Source organism: Lycorma delicatula, chromosome 1 (genome assembly GCF_047948215.1).
Source record: "Lycorma delicatula isolate Av1 chromosome 1, ASM4794821v1, whole genome shotgun sequence".
In the NCBI taxonomy this organism is placed as follows: Eukaryota; Metazoa; Arthropoda; class Insecta; order Hemiptera; family Fulgoridae; genus Lycorma; species Lycorma delicatula.
In genome coordinates, this window is record NC_134455.1 from 134,172,263 (window position 1) to 134,196,988 (window position 24,726).

At 33.1% G+C, this 24,726-nt stretch overlaps 1 protein-coding gene across 3 annotated transcripts in view; it reads left to right on the forward strand.

The window, feature by feature from the left end:
• LOC142322458 (epidermal retinol dehydrogenase 2-like) overlaps positions 1-24,726 on the forward strand; it is a 231,960-nt gene that overhangs the window by 55,477 nt on the left and 151,757 nt on the right. For 2 of the 3 annotated variants that reach the window (XM_075361585.1, XM_075361567.1), the window contains exon 2: positions 8,679-8,746. The exons of the other annotated variant lie outside the window; for it this stretch is intronic. Coding sequence is in view for 1 of the 2 variants with exons in the window: in XM_075361567.1 (XP_075217682.1) it covers positions 8,679-8,746 (68 nt within the window). In the remaining variant the exon portion in view is untranslated. The remainder of the gene's footprint in view (positions 1-8,678; positions 8,747-24,726) is intronic. 3 annotated transcript variants of the gene reach the window in all.

The following is a 24,726-nucleotide window of genomic DNA, read 5'->3' on the forward strand; positions in this document are numbered from 1 at the left end:
GAACCTAACTGGGAGGTTTTAATGCATTCATCATATAGCTCAGACCTGGAATCGTCAGATTATCATGTGTCTCAGTCTCTCCAGAACTCGCCGAGTAGTTATTTCCAAAAGAGGACTGTGAAAACCACCATTTTTTGGATAAGAACCACAAAGTTTTTGGGTTATTGCGTTGTCGGAAAAATGGAAGATAATCGTAAAATGTTATTTTCAATAACAACAAATGTATTCTCAATTTTTGCCTTGAAAGGCTCAATACGTTTTAGACATATACAAAAATTGGATATCAAGTAGTTTTTCGCGCAAAAATAAATAATTCTTTAGACCGATATTTAGTAAATTAAGAATGTTAACTTACAATCACTGTAAAATCTTTAAACAGTTTTCTTAAAAAAAACAGGATTAATCTTTATTAAACCGAACTACAGAATTTTGCATGTAACATGTCGCAGTACTTGGTCTTACAGGAAAGGAACTATTAAATTAAGTTGCTATATAAATAATAAACTAACAAAGCAATTAAAGAGATTTTCCCACCACTTTGATTGAAATTTAATTAAAAGATTTTCTTTTATACAATTATTATTTATTATTCTGTGTGTTATTCAGATAATATAAATTAGATAATTATAATAAACCTTGAATTTTTTATGTACGAATGAAATATGTGCTTTATAAGTTTTCTCATTAATGTTTATTTATTTTATGTTGTTTTTTATTTTTAATTTTTTTTTTCTATATTTGTGTATTTTTGTGTTAGTATAAATATTCCATTATTTAATATGTTGATATTTAAATAAAATATCTATTAGTGTTTGTATTAATATCTAATCACAACTATTTTTTTATATACTTTTGTTTAACTTACAATCGTTCAACCGTTTCCACAAACCTTGTAACCTTAATTAAATTCATTTCTTGACGTCATAAAATGGTGAATATTTTATATACCGACAACGGAAGAGGTGTGATGAACAAAATTTATTACACTTATTTTTAAACAGTATTTTTAACAGTGTTTCGTATCTCACTGAATTAATCCTCCAAAATGTACTGCAGTCTTCGAAATATTCTGTACGTCTAATAAATTTATAGATATATTCTTTCATTTGATTTTTATTTTACTTTCATGTCTAGATAGCGCTACAGCTCTAGAAGGGAAAGTATTGTAATCGTCCAATTTTGACATATGCGGTTTTCACCGGTTCTTGACGTTTTGATACCTAAGGAATCCAAAAATCAGATGGAAATTCTCCGGGTGTTAATATATCTCTGTGTCTTCTGTGTCGAACTCTTTCTTTTTGAGGTGGAGGAACCACATTTACGGGCGCCGAAGTAGTGTCGGACTCGCTAACAGGTTCCGAAAGCTGTTACAGAAAATGCTTATGAATTTCTGCTCAGTACCGACTAAACCTCCATCCCTGGCGACCCCACCTCCTGGAAAACAGCTAATAAAGCATTACTTCAAGGAGGGGAGTAAGCGCCCACACTCACATTCGGTCTCCAGTAGCAAACATCATCCATACCAAACCACTACAAGAAAGAGAAAAAAACATTCAGAAAAATAGAACACCTAACAGATACTAAGACGTACCACACACATTTATACATTCATACAATCAAGCCAACACAAGACAAGCGCACCACAATCAAGAAGACATGGCCACAAGACATAACTTATCCACCAAAGTACACTCAAAAATTAATTAAATTTCCACAATCTCACCCAGAGTACACAAAACACACACACCCACCAACTAACACACACACACGCGCGCGCGCCCGTGCGCACACACAAGTCAACTACTTACCACTTATCACTTACCCACGCGACCGTTAGCCATAATCATTAAAAACGTGAGTAACGCCCTCAGGCACCGGGAGTGGAGTGTCCACGGCCTAATCGCACCAAAGCGACTCCCCTCATGTTCGATAGGGCCCCCAAGGCACTCAGCCGCAGACCTGTCCAACCTGGCATCCTACGACGTCTCATTCTCTTACAGGTCGCGTCAATACTCGCCGTCTCCTACGAGTTTTGTCTGTTTTACTAAGTCCTTCTAAAACTTTTTTATTGTAATTTACAGCAATAGTCCACTGCTTCACACCCTGAAGCATTATCTGCCGAGAATCCTCAGGTCTGAACATGTCCACCCGGCTCAAGGCATCCAGCATGCACCTCCGTGCATCTTGGAACCTCGTACAACAGAAAAAGACATGGTACGGAGTTTCCTCCACATCGAACTCTTATATCTCTAGAACTACTGGACCAATCTTGACAAAACTTGGTCAGATTACTTCTATATATGGATGTCATTAAATTATAAGCTTAAAAGGTCAAGGGGATGAGGCTGTAGAGCGATATCACCCTCATTATTTCGAGATTTAGCCTAATTAAGGCCATATTTTTCTTAGGGCCTCATTGTTATGTTAATTAAAAAAATTTCCATAAACAAATTTTTTGCAAAATCTCACCCCACCACAAAATGTAGATTTACAAATTTTTAATATGAAACAGGAAAAAAATAATTTCCCCTGTTTATCAAAAACATGTCCTTTAGTAATTTATTTAAAGTTTGGCCTGCTCAATGATTTTAAATAACCGCAGTATTTTGACTGTACTAAGGTTGCATAATAATTAGTCTAATAAGAATAGGAAGTTGATTAATTACAATAACAATAATTATTATACCTAAATTATTCTAAATAAAAAAATCCCGACTAAATATAATTATAAAAATAATAAATTAAGAGCAAAATTCAGAAAATTTATTTTAAAAAATTACTATTAAATCCAAAATTCAAATTTAATCAAAATAAAAAATAAAAAACCAAAAAATGTTCTAAATAAACTAGCGACTAAGTGGGTACACTGCGTCATTAGTACCCCCTCTCACCGCAAGAAGCTCTAGTGTGGCACTGAAATACAGCTGCTATGTCGTGACTCTTAGCTGAGCAATAGAATTAAAGAAATGAATCATATTTAAAGTGGTTGATAACACCGCCACAACCGAGCGAATTAAATATTGTATGCGCGCGCGCTTTAGTTAAAATCATTGAATTAAATAAACAAGAAATATTATCCTAGCGTACTAAAGAGCATTTCTATATGTGTTTGTGTGTGTGTGTGTGTGTGTGTGTGTGTGTGTGTGTGTATGTGTGTATGTTTGTGTGTGTATGTGTGTATGTTGGTCCCCCTTAGGTTAGCACCAGAATTTACCGATCACTAGCGGAAAATCCCGATTCGTCAGTACATATCTCGTGGTGGTCAGGTATATTTGTTGTATTGTTATATATCGATATATATATATATATATATATATATATACGAAATATATATTAATATATTTTTTTTATTTATGTGATTGTTTTTCTTCATAAAATAATGAACTATAACCAAAAAGTAGGCACCGGAATGTACCGATCACTAGCGGATTTGTAGCATTAATTTCTAGAGTTAAATTTCTAATTAAACTTTCGTTATATCAATTTTCATCACTAAAAAAAAAATGTTTGCGCAAGAGGTAATCAATTTTGGACATCTAATAATCCCATTCCGAGACGCCGCCCGCCAGGAGGGCCTAGCTGCAGAGGGAGTGCCTACGACACGCCTCTGCAGCTAGTATTTAAATAAAATGATAAATATTTTAAATTAAGTTGTGTGTGCATGTGTCTGTAAGCCGTACATCAGAAAAAAGCCGCGTGACGGAAAAGTTCTATAACTGTGTTGGCAGATTTTTCCATTTTTTTCAGGTCAGATTTCATATTAAACTTAATACTTCTTTTCGGTCCGAAGAATTACAATGTGACTTAATTTTTCCGAAGGCGCAGAAATTAGAACGAAATTTTCTTCGGCCAACACTCACTAACGAAGCGTTTTCAAACCTATGCTTTTATGAACTTTTTTCTTTATTTTCACCAGTACAGCATATCATTAAAATTTGTTACATTTTTCGTGAACGACATTGTATATAAAAATTTCATGTTATTATTGATTCCGTTACATTTATTATCAATTTATGTTTTTACTTATCCGTGATTTTTTATTAACGATATTACGAAGGGGGGGGGGGATATATATACTCTATTTAAAAAAAATATCAAATGAAATATAACTATTTATTTAAAAAGATGTGTGTATTCGAGAATCGTTTTGTACTGTGTAATTCTATTGAACGCATTTGTAAATATTGTATAATATATTATAAATCAATCTTATGTGAGAACGCCATGTGGTATCATAAAAGTATAGTTTCTTAGCTTCGTGAATAAAGACACCTGTTTAAACAGTTTATGTTAATTGTTACAAATCTATTTTACCATTTCGTTACAAAATATGAATCATTATATATATATATATATATATAAAATTATTTATTACAATTGGTAGGTTAGCTTCTAGTAATGGAAATTATTGGTTTGCTTGACATTTCTCCCGCCCACCCCATACGGTCGCCCTAAAGCATAAGACCGAATGTCTCTGCCGTAAACGGCTACTGGGCCTCGAAACAGTTTAGCGATCAGTGTCCTCAGTAGCTCCTAGAACTTACGAGCGGACTAAGCGCGGCGCCATACACTACCGGCGTACGTGTCGCAACCGCTCGCTTGTCATATATTTACTAAAATGGGTAGGCGCACCTCGTCAACTATTAAAAATATATATGACATCCATAAATTAAAACTTACTTCGTCTAGACAAGAATTCGTTGCCACGCCTAGGTCGCTGTCCACCATATTAAAGCGCTTGGAGCCTTAATTGGCTCCATTGGTCAGCCATGTATATCTCTAGATTTGCTTCCTACAGCAGTGCGGTAGGAGTCTTTTCCCTAACTACTGATATCGGTTGAACAAAGCAATCGCATCAAGAAACTGCCGCACGGTCCGACAATGAAGCTTTCGCCACATCGACTCGCCGCTTGTGAGTAGCCAATTTTCCCCTTGACCTCTAACCAAGGCCCCTCTTAAGGCTTTACCAAGAGCACTTTTTTTATTGAAGGGCAAATTTTGGAAAAAGTTGTTAGGGTAATCTTATAGGCCGGACAACATACGCTTGACGATGTTCTCGATTGCAAGAGGCTCAGTGAGCACTTCACAGCCGTAACGATCGGTAACCCACGTCCGGCAGTCGGACTTGTAGTTACAATTCAACATACACTCTTGTATAGGCAAAACAATGTAGTTTAAATTAAATGGTAAACAATAACAAAAATTAGAAGAATTTTGAATCCTATATATATCTCCTTAGCAATTTATTGAATTCTAAATAAATTTCCAAATACAGACTTCAATATGATTAGCTTGCACTTTTGTATGACTCAGTTAGACTTCAGTATTGAAGAGATTTCAGTTTCCTGTGCAATTAGCTTTTCGTATGACGTTTAACAGTTTCAAGGACAAAGCTTTGAATTGGTTGGTATTGATTTCAGATTTTACGTTTTTGGATATGGACAGTTGTATGTTTTTTGTTATAGATGAGTCTGAGAAATGCCATTTACGCAACCCCATAAATGGGGGAGTGTCGGACTCGCACGGATTCGTCTAGATGTTATTAAGAGCCTATATGTACCCTCACCATACCTACTAAAACTCTTATCTCACCTTTTCTCCTCCTCCGGGGTCGTTCCTGCAGTTTAAGCATTGAGCGGGCCCAGGAGGTGCCTTTATAGTCCAGGGGTCCAGAGTCCCCGCGCTTCATTACGGTCGCACATCCGCACAAATGCAGTCACACGACAGCTTCACAGGGGGCTGTTCTTCGTCCCTTCACTTTGAAGTCACTTTCTTCGCCTGAGTCTCAGGTTTTTTGTATGGATTCCTTGCTGGGTGATCTTCAGTCCTCTTACTGATCTGGGTCCTAAATCAGGCTCTATCCCACTTTCTAGCTCCTCTCACTTTAGTTTTCAGGATGTTTTTTGCTAGGTGTACTATCTTGTCCCATTCCGCTCTACAGTTGTATGTTGCGTTACCAAAAGTAAAAGCACGAAGTGGAGTGAAAGTGAAATTGTCTCCAGAGCATAGAGATAAACTAGTGAAAAATGTCGTTTTTAGAGAAATTTTGGATGGTCTAGATTAATAAAAAAACAATCATTTTAGGTTATTGAAGAGAACAGTTTGAAAGCGCAAGCGACTATTTTGTTTTGAAGTTATTTTGGTTTTAGAAAGCGCCGTGATGAAAACCTCACCCTAAAACTTATTTCCTAATGAGAAAGGTTGCTTAACTGAACGATGACGCACCTTTTTTCGCTTTTCCTTGATCAATTTTCATGATTCAAAATAAAATATTTTTACTATGGAGGTAATCAATTTTGGGTACATAATAATACCATTCCGATACGCCACCTGGCAGGGCATCCTGCCGGAGGGCCTAGCTGCGGAGGGCGTGCTCCAGGCACGTCTCTGGCAGCTAGTGTCTAGTATAAATACCTTAAAGATCTAATATTAATATCAAACAAGTAATTAAATTGTCTTGTTTGAACTATATTCTAATGTCAGTGTGAGAGCCAAAGTAGACTTGTATATTGTACTTTTCTTGTTTTAAAATGAAACCAGTTTACATTTCTTAGCTATATTATTCTTATATAATTATAGAAAAGTATTTTTAATTCAATCTAGATCGGGTTTTATTATAATTACCTCTAGAAATCCAACTTAGGGGCTTCTCGGGGCTTACTTCAGAGCCGCAGAGATTGCTTTACTCGCCATTATCGTATTGCAGACGGATGGCGAAGCGCCTTGGATACCCGCAGAACGCGTTTCTGTCGCCTTTATCGTCTATCCAAAGGGATTCACCCCGTGAACCCCCGCACTGTTCATTATCCTCAAGATTGTGAAGTAATACTGATAAATAACAACGAAAGTATTCAGGCTTTTTAGATATCTGAAAAGAAATTAATTACAACAGACAGAATAATAGTAGATTTTTTTAACCTCTCAGACTACCGTTAGGTATTGCTTCAGAAGATGACATGAATGACAACTGGTATCGTGTGAAAATGCCAAAAATGTATAACTTATATCTTTGACATAGAAAAATAAGTATAACAATGAAGTAAAAGAATTAATCTTTTTTTTCCTTAACGGGTATCTCTAATTTACAACTTCTCCCTTTTTGGTGGTGAAGAAGTAATGAATATTTTTAATTTTTTAACCTTCAAGGGAGCTAGGGCCTCGGTCTATGGCTTAAAGTCTTCTCTGGGATACACGAATGTATAAAATTCGATCGGTTGGTTCTTCGAGATTTTTCGTGACGAAATTATGTCAAAATCTTCTTAGTTAGGCTGAGAAACATGGGTAAACATTTGGTTGCAATTGATCGAGTAGTTTTTTTGTTTATCCCGAAAAGAAAAAACCTCTTTTTCTTTATATTGTCGCGTGGTTCGCGGCTCGATCAAGATATTGAGAGGTTAAAAATTTATAATGTTTATATAATTACAGTTTATTGGTTTAAAATGTTCATAATTATAACCAGACAAATTAATAATAATGCTGATAAATATAATAATGTTAATAATAACAATAATATGTGACAACAATAAAACAATTAATCTACACAAATATTAATATAGTAATTAAAACCACAATAATAATCAGGATAATTGTAATAATTGATGAATATTACATATCAATATTAACAAATCAAATAATTAATAGATAATAAAGTACATGACATAAAAGATAAGATAATCAGAACAGTAAGCATGACATAAAAAACAGAACGTAATCAACAAAGATTCAACAATTAAAATATAATACATCAAATAATGAAAAATGTCAGTAGTAGATAATAATTGTAGACGTTTATAAGACAGAGTTCAAAATAAATAATCGTTCGGAATTTATTTCAGGTAGATAAAACACTAGAATTCAGACCCGTTAACAAAAGAAACCGCTAGTCTTAACCCTTTTTAACCATTAGTGTTGTATTATCAACAATCGTACAGGCATTTAACTTGCAAATACCTTTGCTAGCTACCCTAACAAGTTTATGAATGAAGTCTATTGCATTATTTCTTTCACTTATATATATATATACACTTATAGTTTTTGTAACTCACCCACAGTATTTCTTGGTTAATGGGAATTATTCGAGGCGTCATCTTACTCGTATCGAACTGGATTCAAGACTGTCCTCGCTGGACTGACGTCTCGCAGACTCACACTCGTGACTCTCCTCGCTGAACCGTCGTCGTGACGTCTCGCTGGACTGGTTCGCAGAACTCCGTCAACCCACACAACTCCACACAAGCAGCCTCTCCTCGCTGAACTCCTCGTAGAACTGTCCTTGACGTCGTAACGCCTCACAGACTGGTTCTAATAGAAGTCGCTTTTAACTGCTCTTACTGGGCTATTTATACTGCTAGCCTCTCTACCTGTCGAACCGCATCCAAGTCGAAGCGTGTGAACAGTTGACCGACGCTTTTGTTCCCTTGAATTCCAAACCTGGTCTTTTCTCACCATACAACTGGTGTTCATTGTGTGACAGCGGGTAGTATAAGAAAGAGGGATTGTAAAACGGACCTATTCTTTACAAAAAGGGTTTTCCTTTTAGTCTCTTTCTGGATCCTCCAATTATTATATTTGCAACTACTTTCATAATAATTGGTAGGAATCCGTTACTATTATTTGTTTTTTTAATTTAAATCAAAATGTAAATGTATATTTATATATGCATATTTTTTTATTTTCAGGTAATACTGGTCGATTATTTCTTAATAGCAGTTTTCGGTGAATTTATTTTTATAAACAGTACGAAACGGTAAGATTATGATTTATACAAATTCTTGAAAATGTATTTTAGGAAAATAAAATGAATAGATCAGTTTTTAATTTTGATTACTTAATATATTGTTGGGTCAATTGTTGAAAATAGTGTATCATTTTCAAGTTTTTTTTTCTTTATCCGATCGTTTTTTTTTTTACTTATTTCTGTTATAAAGTATAAGTTTGTTATAATTATTACAATTTTTATTGTTGTTATTATTAATATAAAGAAGTATTCATAAAATTCTTCGTTTGCGAGTTACAGCTAGTGAAAAATTTCATTCTGATTTCAGCTACCCTGTCGAAATGAGGGCGTACTGAAATTTTTAGGATCACAATTATTGGATTTCTTATCATGTCTGACCTGAAAAATTGAATAAAATTGGTACCAGAATGGTATCTGCAGTAGTTAGTTTTTGAAAAATATGTAATGAAAAATTATAAATTGGGGTAAAAAAACCCTTTTTTATATGTTTGATGTACAATAACTTTGTTAAATGGGTAATAAACAGATAAAATTTTTAAATACAACTTGTAGAGAATATAATTCAGAAAAAAATGGTGTAAGATAAGTTGATTGAATAAAAGAAAGAAAAGTGTGAAAAATTCAAATAAAAATAAAGTAGTACATTACTACATTTGTCAGAAAAGTACTTATATAATGTAAACAAAAAAAAATTATTTTTCGGTGGTGTAAAAAAAAATTTGTAAAAACAAAATTTTCTGTCAAAAAATTGCTATTAACAAATATAAAAAAAAACTGGAAATAACGCAACTGTATAATAAAAAAGAAAAAAAAAAATTACAATGAAATTGTAAACCGTACGGTAATAGTCTAACCAGATATCATTTCTTCCGCTCAAAAAACAAAACTTTCTGAAACGTAAATAAAACTGTTTTTAACCAAACGACACTGACATCAAAAAAGATAAGATTCTAGTATTATTTCTAGTATCAAAATTTGTTATTAATTTATTACTTTACGTTATTATTTCTTGACTACTGACTATTATGAACATACAAGTTTAATGTAAAAATGATTATTGATTTTGAATTTAAATTAACATCTTTTAGAAAATTCCTGAAGATGGAGTAACAACTCTGAAAGTACTAGGACATATATTTTTTTAAATTGTTGGTTTTTTAAATTGTTGGTTATTTTTTAAATTGTTGGTTGTAAACTTAATTTATACAATTAAGTTTCCATTTATCAACCGTGCGAAATGTTTAGTAAATTAAATCTAAACATATAATTATGTTGCAATTCGGTTATAAATTGATATTCCAGTTAAAAAATAAAACAGTTTTGTAAAATGCTGCTAAATACATACAAGAAAATTACGTGTATATTCCTAGTGAAATAGTAAGATATCATTGGATCAACCTTGGAATAATATAATTATATATAATTAAATATTTAATAGAGTTATATACAGCTGAAAATATTTTTTTTTTAAAATCTATTACGATTCGTTTATAAAATAAAACTTATGCATAAAAATAGTTGTTAAAAAACAATAATGAAGGTAATAATAAATAATAAGCAGTGTTAATTTATGATGGCAGGTTTAAAATTGTTGGATAAAAATTTTTAAATCAAATAAAATTAATTATAAATTAAAAGAAAATAAAGAGATAGATTTTTTAATTATGGGTGTAATTCACCGATAAAATTAGTTCAAAATAATATTAACGCAAGGTTATACATTTAAATTACTGAAATTTTAACAATTAAAAAAATAAATAAATAAAAATATTTTTAATTTATTATACATTTAAATTATAAAAAGAAAAAGTTCTCACTAATTTTTATTAATAAGAAATAATTGTATTTAAAATAAGAGTACTCATAAAGAATTACCTTAATTATGACGGTTCTTTAACAATTAAAAGGATAAATGATTGTAGAAAAATTATTTTTTATTCAATGACAATGAAAGCAATGCTAGTTATTAATAAGAGAAGAAATTAACCACTAAAAAAGTAAACAACAAACTGGATCCAAGAAATCAAAAAAATATCTAGAAAGGAACAACATAAAATAGGATGAAATAACTGAAAAAGATGTATTTCATAGGAAAGTGGGAAAAATAGAACGATCCCAAGGTAGAAAGGATAAGTTCGAGGAAAGAAAAAACCCATAGCGAAAAGAAGTAATATTGTAAAAGAAACAACAAAGAAAAAGGAAATAAAATTGTTACGTGGTCCTTAGGCGGACATAACGAAAAAAATTGTCAACAGAGTTGTAGGACTTTCCCATCACGGATTATTTCTGATGCACGGTTTACACACACGCACGCGCGCACACACACACACACACACACACACACAAACACACACAAAACAATTTAAAATATTTATTTAAATATTTATGTTTTCGTTTATTTAATTCAATGATTTTTAACTAAAGCGTGCGCGGATATCGTATTTAATTCACACGGGCGTGGCAGTACTAGCGGCGACGGTCGTCACTAACTAAAATAATGTAATTTCACAACATACGTAGAAGAAACTTCGCTTGTACGGTCGGCAGACTGGTGTAGCCGCGAGGCTTAACGCTTTAAATACCGAGTCGACCGGGTGATCGAGTTCGAGATCCGGCCAGACCGAGATATACTTTAAATATTATATACGAGGGTAAGTCAATTTTTATCCGCAATGTAGTTATAAATTTTATTGCAATACAAATAGGAAACTTACATGTACATCATTTTTCAACATAGTCCCCTAGCATTTAAACGGACTTGGTCCATCGTTGCACAAGCTCGATGCTCTCGTAAAAAAAGGTTTTCGGTTGAGCTGCGAGCCAGGAATGCACTGCTCTTCTTTCACTGTGTTTCGTCCGAGGTAAATCGACGGCTCCTTAATGCCTCTTTGAGTGCACCAAACAAGTGGTAGTCAGAAGAGGCAAGATCAGGACTATACGGAGGATGAGCCAGTACTTCAAAATCGAGTTTCTGAAGCGTTTCAGCAATGTGGGCAGCGGTATGTGGACGGGCATTGTCGTGCAACAACACAACATCTTTCGACAGCAGTCCTCGGCGTTTGCTTCGAATTGCAGGCTTCAGCTGGCAGTAAGCATCTCACTATAACGCGCGATGTTTATTGACGTGCCGCATTCCTCATAATGTTCCAGTACTGAGCCTTGTGAGTCCCAAAAAACCGTAAGCATCAGTTTTCCTGCGGACGGTTGGATCTTGAACCTTTTTTTTCATCATCATCTGTGATGATTCTGATTCTGCAAGATGTCCCGTTCGTTGCCTTAGCGTACCAAATGTTCTTGGCAGATGTTCAAGCGCGTTTGTTTGTAAGCGCGCGACTGTGTGAATTGTTTTGGGGCCTATCTTGCGCAGACTTTATGAAACCCAAGTCTGTTGTAGATGATTTCGTAGACAGAACCGTGACTAATATGCAGACGATGTGCCACTTAATCGATAGTTACTGGTCTATCTAAGAAACCCATGTCACGTGCACGCTCAATGTTTTCCTCATTTGTGTCGGTAAACGGTCGTCCGGCTCCTTCATCGTGCGTAACACTTGTGCGACCATTTTGAATTTTTTAATCTATTCGTAGATACTACGTTGCGGCAACACACTGTTCCCGTTTTGTACCGAACGTCTTCGATGAATTTCGGCCTCTTATTCACCTTCCGACCATAAAAAACGGATCACTGAGCGTTGCTCTTTTTAGGTGCAAACAGAAAGCAGAGCAGTCGTGGTTAACGGCATGGCAGCGATAATGGAACTAACCTAGCAACATCAAACCTGCACAGACATAACAACAATTAAACCACGCATGCGTCATCTACGCATCACGACAGTACTACCAACATAAACAAAAATATAACTAAATTGAGGATAATAATTGACTTACCCTTATATATATATATATATATATATATATATATCGTATGGTTTTTACAAGTACACGAAAATATCCAAAGTTCACAACCAGTCCAGAGCACTCGGAGTCGCTTGATGTGGAGTCTCCAGATCATCGTCAAACGCTCGAATTGGGCACTCCGTAACAGTAGGTTCTATTGTCTGCTCCTCTGCTCCGCAGTCGCAGTCAGCAGATGGACGGAAACCTCACCTCTTCAAGGTGTAACCAAACCTCCCTTCAGCCGTCCTAAATGTGGTTCAGCCTCGACCAGGTTTGGCGTGGTACTTGGAATCCCTCAACCTTCTTTATTGGTTCTTGAACCAGGTGCGTATTGTGTGGATGTTCATTCCAGCATTATGAGTTATGGGCGGTTGCGTGACCTCAGCCGAGTTGTTGGCAGATCTTGTGGGGGGTTGAACACGGAAGTGATCCTCTACAGCAGATTTACCTTAGCTTTGGGGATAAGGAAGAAGCCTCCACGAAGGTTGTGGTTACTGCAATCGGGCGATCCTTGGACGACGATCTGGTACCACCTGATTCTTCCACGAAGGTGCTGCTGCACAGCAACAAGTTTGCAAAGAAATTTAAATAATTCATTTATTTAATTCTACCGCTCATCTGTGACGTCGCAACATAACAGTAGTTTAGCATTTTTCTAGAAGTACAATTTTGCAAAACTTTTTTTGGCAGATAGTGTTATATTTTAGTTTTTAATAAATGTGCTTAGGAAAAATTTAACCTTAATTTGGTGAAATCTCAAGATACTGAGGGTGATCTTGCTCTACAGTCTCACCCCTTTGACTTTTTAAGTTGAACATTTAATGGCATCAGTGCCCAGTTTATCGAAGAAATCTGACCAAATTTGATCAAAATCGTCCAGTAGTTCTGGATGTCAGGTGATTTACAAGTCAACATCGAATAAATGAACATACGTCCATTAACATCCGAAGATTTCCATCCGATTTTTTGGGTACCTTAGATATTAAACCGTCAAGATCCCGTGAAAACCGGATATTCCAAAATTCGACCGATTACAAAACTTTCCCTTTTAGAGCTATAGCCGCTAGGTGACGGGAAAGTAAAAGAATAACGAAATAAATAAATAAAATAACTAATGTTTATTATTTTATATTGACTTAGTTTATATTATTTTTTTATTATATGATACATTATATTGGCCTATTTCATTCCTGATAAGATTTATTTTTTATAATTAATTAATATTTAACTCATATTACTCTAGTAAAATTTTACCATTAATAAAACTATCTTTTCAGCTCGCTACTGTTACTACTAGTGTTGGTGCAATTATGTAATTATGTTACGTAACTATTTCATTTTTGAACAGACAATATAATATTTAACCGGATATAATAACAGTGATAAGTATTGGTTTAAAGAAATATAGAAAGGTTATCCCTTTTTTATCTTCTTTTTAAAATGAAATTATGTATTATTATTACATAGGAATAGATAAACAAACAATATTACTAATTGTACAATAAAAAAATTCTGATTATGGAAAAAAACAAATACGTGGTTTATAAAGCCATGCAACCTATCTACATCTATACTATTATATAAAGAGGAACTCTAATCCTAAAAGATCAAGATAGTAAACCGTCACACAATAACAAACAAAACGCAGAAATATTAGATAAATTGTTAAAAATCTACTAAATTTTGAAGAACTCACAGAACTCTTCCAAATTGACACAAACATTTATCAAATCAAACCAAAACAAAATAAACCCGCCTGCACTAAAAAAAACTAAACCAAGCATTAAAAGAAATGAAAAATCACAAAGCAAGTGGGTAAGACCAGACAATGGTGGAACTTTGGAAACACTCCTCCAAGGAGATTAAACAGTCACTTTTTCAAAATCTCAAAAAAAAATCTTGAAAGAGTAAAATTGACCTAAACAACTACTCTTATACTCTCATACACCCACTACACAAGAAAGGGGAGAAACCCAACCCCAAAAACTACAGAGGAATTTCACTATTAAATTGCACGTATAAAATACTCTGAGAATAATATTGAATAAAATAAAATATCAACTCGAAAATGAACTGGGAGAATATCAGGGAGGATTTAGACCGTGGAGAAGCTGTTGTGAACAAATAATCACCCTCAAATTAACAATGGATGTACACAAAATGAAACGAAGACAACTAGTAATATCATTCATAGATTTCCAAAAAGGCTACAACAGTATTCGTAGACCATCAATGCTGAAAATACTAAGAAACCTACGATTACACCCGAAAATAGTAAAAGTGATAGACCTAACGTTAACTGACTCATACTCCAAAATAAAATTCAGAAGAGAAACATAAGAACCATTCCTAATGAAAACAGGTTTAAGACAAGGAGATGAACTATCCCCACTGCTCTTTAACTGCTTCCTAGAATATGTAATGAGAGTATGGTACAAAAAAGACCCACCACACGTAACAATTGAAGCAAGGAAATATGTAAACCATATCAAAGTAAACCGTCTATGATTTGCAGATGACCTAGCGTTTCTAGCCAATAACATCGCAGAAGCTAGAATCCAAGAAACGTCGTTATAAGAACTAGCAGGCAAAATAAGCCTAAGAATATCATATTAAAAGACTAGAATAATGGCCATAAATTCCCTGGTATTGAACCGCGTAATCATAAACGGACACAAAGTCGAGTTAGTTGAACGGTTTAAATATTTAGGAGAAAATATCACACATGACATCAAAGAAAAAATAAACTGAAAAGAAAGAATACAAAAGCTCAATTACGCCCAAAAAACCACTAAAACAACATATAACAAAAGTTGCATCTCAATAAATACCAAACTCAGACATTATAAAACTTTAATCAGATCTATAATATCATATGGAAGCGAAACACTCTTCAAACTAAAATCCAACATTTCCTACTTAGGAGAGATGCAAAGAATAAAAAGAAGAATTTTAAGAACATGCATAAATAAAAGACGACTCACTGACGGGGGAGAGTGGAGACTCATACCAAACCAAGAGGTACATAAAGACGTAGAACCAGCTCTAGACTACTTTAGAAAGATAAGCTCATCTCCTACTTTCGATACATAATAAGAACAGAACCGAACAGGCTCGTCAGGAAACCGTCGAGAAATACTGGAAAATGTCCAGAATACCGATCTGGATAACCGAAATTATAAAAGATATGCAAGAACTAGAAATCACAATAGTAGATTTACGAAACAAATATAAAATTACTAATAGAAGCAAATTTTAGATTTAAAATTAAAGAAAAGAAAACAACAACGAGATTTTGTTCAGAAAAACTCAAAAAAGTAAGATCTGGCAGAATGAAGAAGTATTGGGAAGCAATCAAGAAGAAGAATAAAAAGAAAAGAAGAACCAGAGTTGACTAAAGTGGTCCACTGTGATCTCGAAATCCTCAAAAAAAAAGAGGAAGAAAGTTTTTGTTTATTCAGGATAAACAAAAAACCTATTCGATCAATCGCAACCAATTCTTTACCCATTCTTCTTGTCATAACTGAGAAGGTTTTTAGATATAGTTCATCTCGAAATATATATATATATATATATATATATATATAATGTGTGTGTGTGTGTGTGTGTGTGTGTGTGTAGAGCAGTGGAGATTTGGCGGTTGAAGCACAAACTTTTTATTAATTGAATTAATGAACTGAGTCTCTATCACTATATGAGCTGGGTTTAGACGATAATCTGAATGAAAATACATACATAAGCACAAACATCCGTTTCACAAAAATAAATTTTTACTTTACAGTCTAGATAACGCTATATCAGAGCTATAGCTCCAGAAGGGAAAGTACTATAAGCGGTCCAATTTGGGCATACGCGGTTTTCACCGAATCTTGATGTTTTAACAACTAAGGAACCCAAATAAACAAAAGGAAACCCCGACGGAAATTTTCCGGTTTTTAATGTTCGTATGGTGCATCACCATGTATATATGGTGATGTATCTCTAAATCACGTTATATCTCCAGAACTACTAAACCAATTTTGACTAAACTTTGTCAGATTAATTCTATGTATGGAGCGTTGATGCCATTAAATTTTAACGCAAAAGATCAAAGGGGTGAGGCTGTAGGTCAAGTCACCCTCAGTATCTTGAGATTTCGCTTAATTTTGGTCATATTTTTCTTAGGCGTATTTGTTAACAATTAAAAAATAACATTATTTACGGAAATTTTTTTTGCAAAATTGTACCCCCACCACAAAAAAGCCTCTAAAACTACTGCTATGTTCTGACGTCACAGGTGAACGGCAGAATTAAATAAATGAATAATATTTGATAGTTTAAAGTATTAACTCGGTCTGGCCGGGTCTCGAACTGGCCTGGTGTCTGGTACGTTAAGTCTCAAGGCTAGACCATTCAGCCAACCGTACAAGCGTAATTTGTTCTATGAAAGTTGTGAACTTATATTAGTTTAGTTAATGCCGACTGTCGCCCCTGGTACCGCCACGCTGGTGCGAATTAAATACGGTATGTGGGCGCGTTTTAGTTAAGAGTCGATGAATTAAATAAACGAAAAAAAATATTGTATTTAAATAAGATGATAAATATTTTAAATTAAGTTGTGTGTGTAAGCCGTACATCAAAAACATCCCAGAGTTGTAGAAGTTTCCCAGAACGTGTTAAAAGTCGCGTGACGGGAAAGTACTACAACTGTGTTTTTTTAGACTTCAGATTGGAAAAAACTTTTTCGCAGATTATTTACGATTTATTTTATTTTTTTGTTAAAAATTTTTTTTAAATGTCTCCTTAAATCATAAAATTTTTTAAAATTATTGTGGACAACACATGACTTTCTTGTACGCCTATTTTTGTTAAAATGAAAAGTACATAAAATTTTATTTCATTATTTTCATAAGTACCTATAATAATAGGTAACCTATTATAATGGTTAGCATGATTCGACTTTACAAAAAATTCGATATATCTTTGCGTTTCACATCTCCCAGACCCCTAAACCACCGTCAGCTCAAAAGTTTATATATATATATTTCACTTTCTTGTGGACGCGATAACTGCCGTAATTTTTCGCTAATCACTTACAAATTTTTCCTTATAAATAACTCGTCCCGAGTTTGTTAATGAGCAAAATCGGAACATGGAGGGGGCTTTTTCAAGAAAAAAAAATTGCTAAACTTTCTTATTAAGTAAAATATCGAATTCGTTTAAAGTTACTACTATTCTTTGAATAAAGGCCTAAAACGTATCTAAGTAAAGTTTTTTGATATCACCAACCATTGGCACAGGGGGTTGATAAAATGGGGTTTTTAAGACAAAAAATAATCATATTTCTCTTAATAGGTACAGTATCGAATCGGTTTTAAGTGGTCGTTAGTCCTCTAAAAATTATCGAAAACTTTTGTATGAAACAATTTTTGATATGACCAACCCTTACGTAAGGGATAACAAAAAGTTTGCTGGAATTATAAGAAGATGGTGCTTGTCGTATGCTAAACATATGAAACTTTTTCCACATGTAACCACCATTGTCGTATGAGTAAATTTGAAGTTTTTTTTTAACTTTTAAGGTGGAAATCTTTTTTAACTCCTACTTAGCACCGGTGTAATCTACCTCCGCCTTCCGGCATGCCGAAAGGGATTTTTTCATTTTTTTTATTTATTTTTTTTGTTTACTGAATTATTATTCATCGTAATTTTTTTTTACAATAAGAGTAATTATTAATAAATCAATATACTTAAATTAAAAAAAAAGATAAAAAAACATTGGTTTGTGTGGAACTACGTTTGGCGCGAGATTTGAGAGTGACTACGTATTGCAAAGACCGACAATGTAAATAGACCCCAAAGAGCTGTAGGCATACTAGACGATTATCAATAAACTTCGTCATAAACAGAACCTTATAGCAAACTTAAGGAGTTCGATAAAATACACAATGGCGAAATCATAAATTTATAATTTTTTTTAACAAAAAATGTTCATTTATTATGTTTTTTAATCAAAGCTATTATTATTTCTAAAACTAACGCTGACAGATTTTAAATTAAACTATTTAAAAGAATGAATTAAAAAAACTGTACACACACAATTTTATCAAAATCAGTCCAGCCGTTTAGAAGGAGTTCAGTCACATACTCACAGACAGAAGAAATATATATATAATTTTTTTTTTTCAAATTAACTACAGTTTTATAGACATATATATGTATATATATATATACATATATATATACACTGCTCATTAATTCCCATATACGGTAAATAGAAAAAAATATATGCTTTGTTACAGGACTATTATCAAATCAATTTATTGTGGAAAATTATACAAAAATATGTTTGTAAAAGGAAGTTGATAGTAATTATAAATTAACCTTCTGAATACCAGTAATATAATTAGAGAGTTAATTATAATAATTATTGTTTATGATTATATTCCAATTAATTTAATTTTTATAGAGATATGTTTATAAAATTATTACGAGTGTGAAACAATTATGTAACGGACTTTAGCTTTACGGCTCGTGTGCGACCATGAGTTGGCTGGAGTGGAGAGCTATATTGTTGTTGTTAATGCGGGAGGGGAGGATATCTCCAGCCGCATCAGCATTCGAGTCCACTGATCAATAGTGTCATATCAGAGTTAGAGGTACTATCGTCAGTGCGCAACATATTATCATGAAGTTTCTCACGAATGATGGGGCGAATTTTAGGCTAGACTGCGTCTATAATTTGGGAATACCCGATTTTAAGACGACCATCAAATTTCAAGGGAGGGATTGAAACTATAGAAAATTAATTATAATAGGCATTCAAGGACAGATATGAATTATGACGTCATTTAATCGATCCGTAACAACATTAAATGCAATCGACATTTTAGGGTTAATAAAATCGTTTCAGAAGTGTACCCATTTCATTATTACAAATCATCTCGGGTTCCACAAAGTCTATGCACTAAATGGTCTCCAGGACGTTTGATCCGAAATCAGAAACATGCTACTAAATCGATTTGTATGAAAGGGAAATCATTTTACTTTCGGATTCAGACTGTATGTGTTTCAGACTTTATGAAACACAAGTCTGTTGTGGACAATTTCATAGGCAGAAAAGTGACTAATTTGCAGATGATGTGCCACTTCATCGATAGTTACTCGTCTGTCCAAGAAAACCATGTCACGTGCATCCTCAATGTTTTCCTCATTTGTGGCGGTAAACTGTCGTCCGGTTCCTTCGTCGTACATAAGACTTTTGAATTTTTCAATCCATTTGTAGACACTCCGTTGCGGCAACACACTATTCCCGATGAATAGTCTTCGATGAATAGTCACACAGTCTTCGATGAATTTCGGCCCCTGATACACCTTCCGATCACAGTAAACAGATCACTGAACGTTGCTCTTTTTTGGTGCAAACAGAAAGCGGAGCAGCTATGGTTAACGGCAGGGCAGCGATAATGGTTAATGGATAATGGTTAACTAACCTAGCAGCATCAAACCTGCACAGACATAACAACACTTAAACCACTCATGCGTCATCTATGCAACACGACAGTACCACCAAAATAAACAAAAAAATGTAACTAAATTGCGGATAATAATTGACTTACCCTCGTACATGAAACTAACAAGAGCAGGCAATCAGCTTATAACGGTGATAATGCCTTTTGTAGTGTAATTGGAGGGGTAAAGTATTTACTTACTTTAAATCCACAATGGCATCTTCTTACTTGACTCTATTTGTAACAAATTCCATTTAAAGATTTTCAGGTGCTTTAAACAGCTTATTTATATAGCTGAGGTCACATCAGTGGTGAACGTTCTAGTCTCATAATTGAGAAATTTCGTGTTCGAATCTCCATATCGATTTCTTTTTTAACTTTTTTTTTTGTTAAATATACATTAACGTAGACTTTTTTTATTTCTTAAGGTGCCTGCTAGGTATTGAAGAAAAATTAATAAAAAGAACTGTCTACATATAGAGTGTTCCACGAAGAAACGAAGAAACTCTTAGGACATGTTTCCTAGTGAATATAATGTAAAGCGTTCATATAAACATAGGTTTGGAAACGCTGTGGTTTTGAGTGGCTAGCTAAAGATTTCATCCGGATTTCAGTTCTTGTAATAAAAAGAAGCCCTACTGTAATTTTTGGGACTCAAATTAAGGAGTAAGTTTGCGGTCTCTTATAGAATTTGAGCTTGAAAATTGGATAAAACAGGTCCCAGGACTGTAACTCCAGTAGTTTTTAAGATATCTGATAACATTAGATTCGGTGTCAAAAAACCCTTTTTTTTTTGGGCTTGTAGTATAATAGCTGTTTTAAATGTCTAATAAATACTGAAGATTTAGTAACAAAACTAATAGAGAATTTAATTCTGAGAAAATTAATGAAAATACAATCAATAAAAAATCTGATGTGAACACCACATGATTCCCTTTACGATTATTAAATGACATATACACATTTAAAAAAAATGAAAAGTATAAAATTTTATTTCATTAATAACTTATTGAAAGTTAATTTAACTGTAAATAATTAACTTTTAACATCATTCTGCGTATAGGTTATTGATGAATTAAATAGGATTATGAAAAGCATCGAGCGAGTACTGCAATAGAAATTTGCTCGACAAGAGAAGAAGACCAAGGAAAGAATAAAAAGATTAAGAAATCATGAAAAAAAAAATGAAAACTAGAGATCGTGTACACAAATTAAAATCAGAAGAATTATATCAAACCAAAGAGCGATTAAATGATTGGCAAAAAAAAACAAATAAACGAAATGATGATCAACTCCGACTTAGGGAGAATATTGCCCGACAATATCAGAGGAGTAATGAACTAAAAGATAAGAATTTTTTGCAATTTTTTAATGATCAGTAATGTATGTCTCAGTGTCTATGTTGTTCTTGTGAGGGTCTATTTTTCAGTCACTCTGTAGTTAATTTTAATGTAGATAAAATTAAACAGGATTCCAGAAAAATTAAATAAAATTAAACAGAAATTAAACTAGAAAATACAAAAATATTACGGTTCTAAATTGTAATTTTTAATTAATATTAAATAATCAACTGTTTCACCAAATCTATTACGTATACACATACGTAATAATGCCTATTAAATTACATATACACAATTTTTAAAAATGCATGAAATAAATACGTATTAATAAACCAACGTATTTAATTTAAAAAAAAAAAAAAAATGTTGAAAAATTAATTTAAAAAATCCTCTTAAAAAAATAAAAAAGGAGGTGACGTCTGATTCGAACCGATGTGTCTTCCCTCTTATAGATCCAAATACTTCATTAATTAAAATTTCATTTGGTTAAAACTCTGGAACCAATGAAAATAAGTACCATTTATGACATATCGTTGAAAAGCGCTCATTGAGAGCTTATTAATGTAATTAAAATCAAAAATCCATTTTTGTTGGATTGGAACAGTTTTGATTCAGTCGATTGAAGTCAAAAGGGGAGGTATACAAAGATATTACAACAGTCCTAAATCCATAATTTCAACGTATTACGACTAATCGTTTTTTGAGTTATGCGAGATACATAACGTACAGACGTCACACTGAAACTAGTTAAATGGATTTATGGATGGTCAAAATGGATATTTCCATTGAAATCTGAAAACCGAAATTTTTCACGATCACACTACCTCCTTTACTTTGTACAAGGAAGTAAATATAAATAAAAACTATTAAAAATCGGTTTTTATCGAAGTAAAAAAGACGAAAAATAAACAGAAAGTCGTATTATACTTTGTGTACCTAATAAACATACTTTTCAAAAATCAGAATTTACGAAGGTAAGGAAATGTATCAGCATTTCCAATGTGTTCGTTTTCTGTTGAACGCCAAGTAAATCATCGTCTTAAAGATAAGCATCGTGTGATTCAACATTTTCAGCGTAGCCCAGGCATTAACTAGTACAAGGCGAATTTTATGTAGCATTGGTTTGTCAAAAAGAAAGTGTGGCGCATCCTACGGAAAGAAAATCTTTATCCATTCCGGGTGATGAAGGTTCAAACTTTGCGGCTAACGATTATCCCCCGCGGATAACTGGTGTCATTGGTTTCCAGACAACCCTGACATGTTAAATTCAATTTTATTTACTGATGAAGCCACTTTTATGAGATGTGAAGTTTTTGATTTTAAAAATAGTCATTTATGGAGCGAAGACATTCCATACAGTACTGTGGAATTTAAATTTTTAACATAGATTTCACAATAATGTTTGGTGTGGTATTATTTATGTAAAAATTCTGGGACCATTTGTTTTTAATGAAAACCTTACGGAAGATACATATTTTGTAAAATATTTTGTCGGTTTTTTGGTGGATGTATCTTTACAAACTAGATGATAAATGATTTTCCAGCAACATGGTGCAGTGCCCCGTTTTGCTTTAGCAGCTAGAAATCACTTGATTGTTAATTTATTAAACTGTATTTAATTTGGTGAATCCAATCCATCTACCGGAAAGATATCAGTTCCGGAGATATCAAGCAAAGAACAGCCTAATATAAGTAAATATATCCTTCCGAAATTGTTCAATGCTATTATTGTGATTTTTTATTTTGGATAGGAGTCATGAAATGTTAAAATCCCCGACTTGCAAAATTTTTATCAATTAACATATTTTACCTTGTATAGTATAACATATAACTATATATATAGGAAGTAGTTAGAATCGATAAAGTTGTTACAGTGTTACAATTTCTTAGATCGTAAACAAACTAATGAAAGACTTCGTAAAAGGAATTATTACTTGTAAATAAAACTAAAAAAGATTTATCACTAGGTAATAGTTACGTTTTATTTAAAATGAGTTTCTTCTAAATATAATTTTATGATAAATAACTTTTAATTTAATAAAAATGTAATTAATAATTTTATTAGTTATAATATAAATTATATTTACAGAGAATTATAATTAAATGGATAGTATGTTACGGTGTATAATATCACAGTGGAATAAATTAAATCTTTGCTAATAACAGTGATAAACATAATTTTTGTTTCCTGACATGCTATACATGATTTTAATCTATTTTTTGATGCTGAAAACGAATATGAACTCAGAATCTTTCTATCACCCACCATATTTGAAAAAAAATTAAATTTTAATTAAAGGATTTTTTTGCATTTTTCTGTGTATGGTTGGTATTTATACTCCTATATTGTATTTTGTTAGCTCGTTTTTTATTGTTTAACTTTTTTAACATAATTCGTAAGCTACAAATAATTAATACTAGACAAAGAATTAAATAATATCATAGTCACATATTACGACATCATATCTAATACTGAAGAGTGAGCCTTCATGGACAAGATTAATCGTGTCTGTGCAGGTCAAAATATGTAACCCACCGGGTTGGTCTAGTGGTGAACGCGTCTTCCCAAATCAGCCGACTTGGGAGTCGAGGTTCAAGTTTTAGTAAAGCCAGTTATTTTTACACAGATTTGAATACTATATCGTGGATACCGGTGTTCTTTGGTGGTTGGGTTTCAATTAACCACACATCTCAGGAGTGGTCGAACTGAGACTGTACAAAACTACACTTCATTTACACTCATAATACATATCATCCTCCTTCATCTTCTGAAGTATTATCTGAACGGTAGTTACCGGAGGCTAAACAGGAAATTGAAAGAGGTAAAAATATGTAGCTGAGAAAACAGCTGTGTTGTTTGTATTAAACACTGGATTTAGGAATTAATTAATTTTGTTCTGTCTTATTGCTGTCTTAAGTTTATTAACAGTTCAGTGTCATGATATTGTGTAAATGATGTGGATGCCTTTTGTTATGTATGTGGCGAATTTACCGTAAAATCAAATAAAAAAAAAAACCATTACACCTTTAATTAAAAAAAACATAACGTTTGTACTTTCATAGTAAAATTGGTGATCAGGATAAGGCATGGGTTCCTCATATAGTATGCACTAATTATTCTGTATATTTAATAGGGTGGCTGAAAGGTACACGGAAGGCTTTGTCATTTGGTGTACTTATGGTCTGGCGTGAACCAAAGGATTACGTAACTGATTGTTACTTTGTTTAATATGTATGTCTGGAATTTCTAAAAAAATTAAAT